The sequence below is a fragment of the Engystomops pustulosus genome, chromosome 10 (genome assembly GCF_040894005.1).
Source record: "Engystomops pustulosus chromosome 10, aEngPut4.maternal, whole genome shotgun sequence".
NCBI classification, from domain to species: domain Eukaryota; kingdom Metazoa; phylum Chordata; class Amphibia; order Anura; family Leptodactylidae; genus Engystomops; species Engystomops pustulosus.
In genome coordinates, this window is record NC_092420.1 from 79,123,819 (window position 1) to 79,128,105 (window position 4,287).

The 4,287-nt window shown below is 46.1% G+C and overlaps 1 protein-coding gene across 1 annotated transcript; it reads left to right on the forward strand.

The window, feature by feature from the left end:
- The first annotated feature begins 1,522 nt into the window (after nt 1-1,522).
- On the forward strand, nt 1,523-2,962 carry LOC140104102 (uncharacterized). Its single transcript, XM_072127466.1, has 2 exons — nt 1,523-1,946; nt 2,037-2,962. Exons 1-2 carry the CDS (start codon nt 1,559-1,561, stop codon nt 2,537-2,539), a joined length of 891 nt encoding a protein of 296 aa, XP_071983567.1. The 5' UTR covers nt 1,523-1,558; the 3' UTR covers nt 2,540-2,962.
- Nucleotides 2,963-4,287: the final 1,325 nt, after the last annotated feature.

Here is a 4,287-nt window from a genome sequence, read left to right on the forward strand (position 1 = left end):
CACCTACTGGAGCTTAGGTCTGAATTTCGCCAGTTGGGCTACAGACCAAAAGTGACTGATAACCAAATAGGTAAAGCAGCAGCCATCAACAGAGATGATTTACTCACAAATAAGGAGACCCAACAGGAGGCCAGAGTGCCCCTAGTAGTCACTTACAGCCCACAATTGGAGATCCTACGTCACATTGCCAAGGAACTCCAACCGATTCTGCATAAAGACACAAGACTAAAGAAATATTTCCAGTCCCTCCTCTCCTGTCCTTCCGGCAACCACCAAACCTGAAACAACTGGTTGTCCGGAGCCCTGAGACCCCCATCAGAAAATGGTACCTCACCCTGCCTGCAAAGCAGGTGTAAAACGTGCCAGCACATTCACACAGGTGACCAGGTACCTGTACCTCAATCACAGCAGGTACATCAGATCAAGGGAACCTTTTCCTGCAGGTCCTCTAATGTGGTCTACCTTATCATGTGTCAGCAGTGTCCAACCACAGGCCTTTATGTTGGGGAAACAGGTCAGAGACTCCATCAACGTATGAACTCGCACAGATCTGATATTAAAAATGAAAGGAAAGATCTGCCAGTGGCTGCACATTTCTCCAGAGAGGACCACACAATGGAAGACTTGCAGATTACTATTTTAATGGGACATTTTAAGACACAGAGGGAAAGAATGGGAGTATAAATTAATGAGGAGATTCAACACCTTACAAAGTGGTCTTAACATTCATGCCAGCTTCATGACCTCCTACCTCTGACCTGGAGGCCACAAGCAGATAAGAGCCAGGGCTCATGTGTCTCCCCTCACAGGTTCTTAATGTTTTTATTGCCGTCCTGTTGTAAATAAGATGTCCCTGTTTTTTAAAGAGGGTTTTTTAAATATCCTTTGATGATAATTGCCGAGTATATAAAATGCTGTGAATTTTCTGTTTCATGCATAACATCATGTCTGACGAAGAGAATGGTCATTCCTGTGATAAGAGGTCAAGGCAAATATTTAAACAGCACAATGTAGGGGCCACGTACTAGATGAAATCTCTGCCCCTTCACCACAACAGATTCCATTGGGGGCTCCCAATGTATCCAGCACCCGTCTGTGCTGGTGTACAATTCTAATGTTAGCGCCAGCCCACTCTGCTGCTGGACAAGCCCCCACCCATTACAACCCTCCCTGCCAATTCCTGTTGGTTTGCAAGGAATTGTAATTATTTAGTTTTATTATTTTAGGGCTTGTAAATCTCCCCAATCTGCTTAAATTAAAACTCAGGCAACACAGCCACATCATGGAATCTGTACCAGCCAGGCATTTTATATCTATTCAGTATCTGCTCGTGATATTACAACAGTTTCTGTAAGGTGAAATGTTATGCATGGACCTGATCAGCGCTAGGTATATAATATAGTATAAGATATAACATGAAAGAAGTACAAATGGTGGAGGAAAACAGATATAACATGGCATTAGAGTTGTGGGATTTCTCTTTCAGATTGGTTGCTATGTGAGTCATGGTGGCAGGTGCCACGCTCAGCAGCCAATAGGATTGCAGGGCATTGTTTCAATGCAGGGAAGAAAACGGCAGTTGGTGCCAGTCCGTGATCGCTCGCACAGAGAGAAGACCGGCTCCATTTATCTGCTGAAAGTGACTTTGGATTTTTTGATTTTTGACAAAACCGGATACACACAAAGGATTAAACACCCACACCACAAGACAACACACAAGAGAGACATGAAGAGGAAGAGACAGGAGAACTCACCACCGGACCCCCATGAGCCTGCCCCCAAGAGGAGGAAGCTGGACCTGACCGAGCAGGAAGAGAAGATGGCGGCTCCCCCCAATCTCCAGGATGATGACAACACAGATCTACAAACCACTTCATGTCAAGACCAAAGACAAGGCATGAAGAGAAAGAGACAGGAGGAGACTTCACCACCCGACCACCAGGAGCCTGAACCCAAGAGAAGGAAGCTGGATCTCCAGGATAACACAGATCTACCAACCACTTCGTGTCAAGACCAAAGGCAAGACATGAAGGAGCCTGAACCCAAGAGGAAGATGGACAAGCAGATGAAGGCTTTCCTCAAACTCCTGGAGTTTCAACCCATCAAGAACCTAATTGAGTGGGACAGAAGCCGCACCCTGACACACAAATACCTCCTGGCAGCCGTGTGTGCGTATTTTAGAAGAGCAAGACTCCCCAGCTCACAGTACAAGTACTTCTTCTTCCCGGCTCTGTACCTCGCCAGTCAGTTTGAGGACGACGATCCGAGCATCCGCAGAATCCTCTTCCTCTGCGCCTTAGGACCGTACTGGTTCATCAACATAGACCAGTTTTTACATCATCGCGACCTGATGTTCCAGAAAATTGGATTCAGAGCCTGGGTAGACGTGGACACCTGTCATCGGCTGATGGCCCAGAATCCCACACACTGGGCATGGACAAGAGAAAAACCAAGAGTCCACCCTAGCCCCTCAGCTCCAGCCCCCGAGGAAGAGCAGAAAGAGTCCACCAGCAGTGGCTTCAGCTGTCACATCCTGTAACTTCAGCCATGCAAGAGGAAAGTCTGCGAGATCTCCACAAACATCTCTATATACACCGGCAGGATGACAGCTGCAAGACCAACATGGAGAAGAGCAGGAGGCAGGTGTGGATGAAGCCGTCTGTCCATGGGTAAGGTGCAGAAGCCTCACAGCACATAACACTCACTACTCAATCACTGTAGGTAGTCACATGCAGTCACTGTAGGTAGGTACATACACCCCCACCACACACATGTTGTAGCGTTACCTCCCTTAGTACGCCCGGAGGAAGGGCAGTGCAGCAGCCATGGTTTCCCTGCAGGTTTCCTCCACAGGGGGTTTTTCCTGTCCTGAGCGCCGCTGTACACTCCCTGTGAGTGACCGGAGGTAACAACCACTTACATTACACATTAAAAAATTACATTACAATAAAATGTCACATTATTGTACTCACTATACTGTGTTGTGTCTTTTATTTCTAATAATACATGTAAAATGTTAGGTAAAGGGTTTCTATGGAAATAAAGAAATGATTAAAATATTACATTCAATATTTTTATATAATTTGATAAAAATTTCCATAGAAAAGCTTGTGATTACTATGTAGCTAATATCTGTCCTTGAGTAGCTGTTTGCTCCCAGCTCCACCATTCAGCCTCTGCCGCTCTGATGTGGGCAGTGACATGAGGATATCCTGGTGCCGCTTGTATCCTTGTGTCCGCTGGCCTCTGAACAGTAGGAAGCAGAGGAGCTGGGGGCAAACTAGAAAAAGTGATATTTATTTATTTCAAGCAAAAAGAAAAGTGGGGCTTTATTATTAGCTACAAAGTGTGTGAGCAATCAGGGAGGGGTGCACTCAGTGTGTGAGCACTCTAGGGAATGGTGTAAAGGGAGGGATAAGGGGCAATTAGCGCCAGAATATGATTAATGTGCCCCTCTATTATAATCCCAGCACCCTGATGCTGTGCCTGTATCTAACTATTGTAAGTCACCCGGTATTTTTTTTTCTTGGAGCCTTGGGAGGGATCGTTCCAAACTTCAAAAAGGCACAAATTTTTATGCAAATCCTACCATTGCTTTTCCTACACATGGTCAGGACTGGAGTGTTTTTGCTCAATCCTGGGACAGATTATCATTGGCTTTTGGAGCACCAGTGCCGGGACCCACAATTAAGGCTATCTCGGGGGCCCCGCCGGGAGCTCTAACAGCAAAGAAAATCTGCTTATCTCTACCTGAGTGGAGATAATACTTTTCAGGCAGCCAGCCACCCAAAATGACTCCACTTTTAACACCAAAATTTTGTGTTAAGGTGGTGTGGTGACAACAAAGGGACAGGGTTAAGTGAGCCGACGAAGGAGCCGATGCTTTGTTCCCAACTTGTACGCAAACGACCCATCACTGCCGTGTAACAGCAAAGTGCTCCTCCAGCAGATGGAACAGAGGAGAGGAGGGAGCAAGGGGACAGGAAATAGAGGAAAACAGGAACTGCCCCAAATGTCTTCCCTGTCCTGTGCTCCCTCCTACTGCTCTGCTTAGTGCTGGTGTATCCTTTACTGGCTGCCTGACCAGGTCTTTAGGAGAGGTAAGTGTGCATGACCAGGATAGGGCTGAGTCGTAGGACCGGCTCACAGAGCAGAAAAAGGAACCCTCCTTAACAACTGAATAAAACACACACATTTCGTTGTTGGAAAAGTGCTGGTCACAGCTTTATTTATTCTTTGAAAATCTGTAAAATATAAACTTTATTAAACATATATTAACAATTGCAA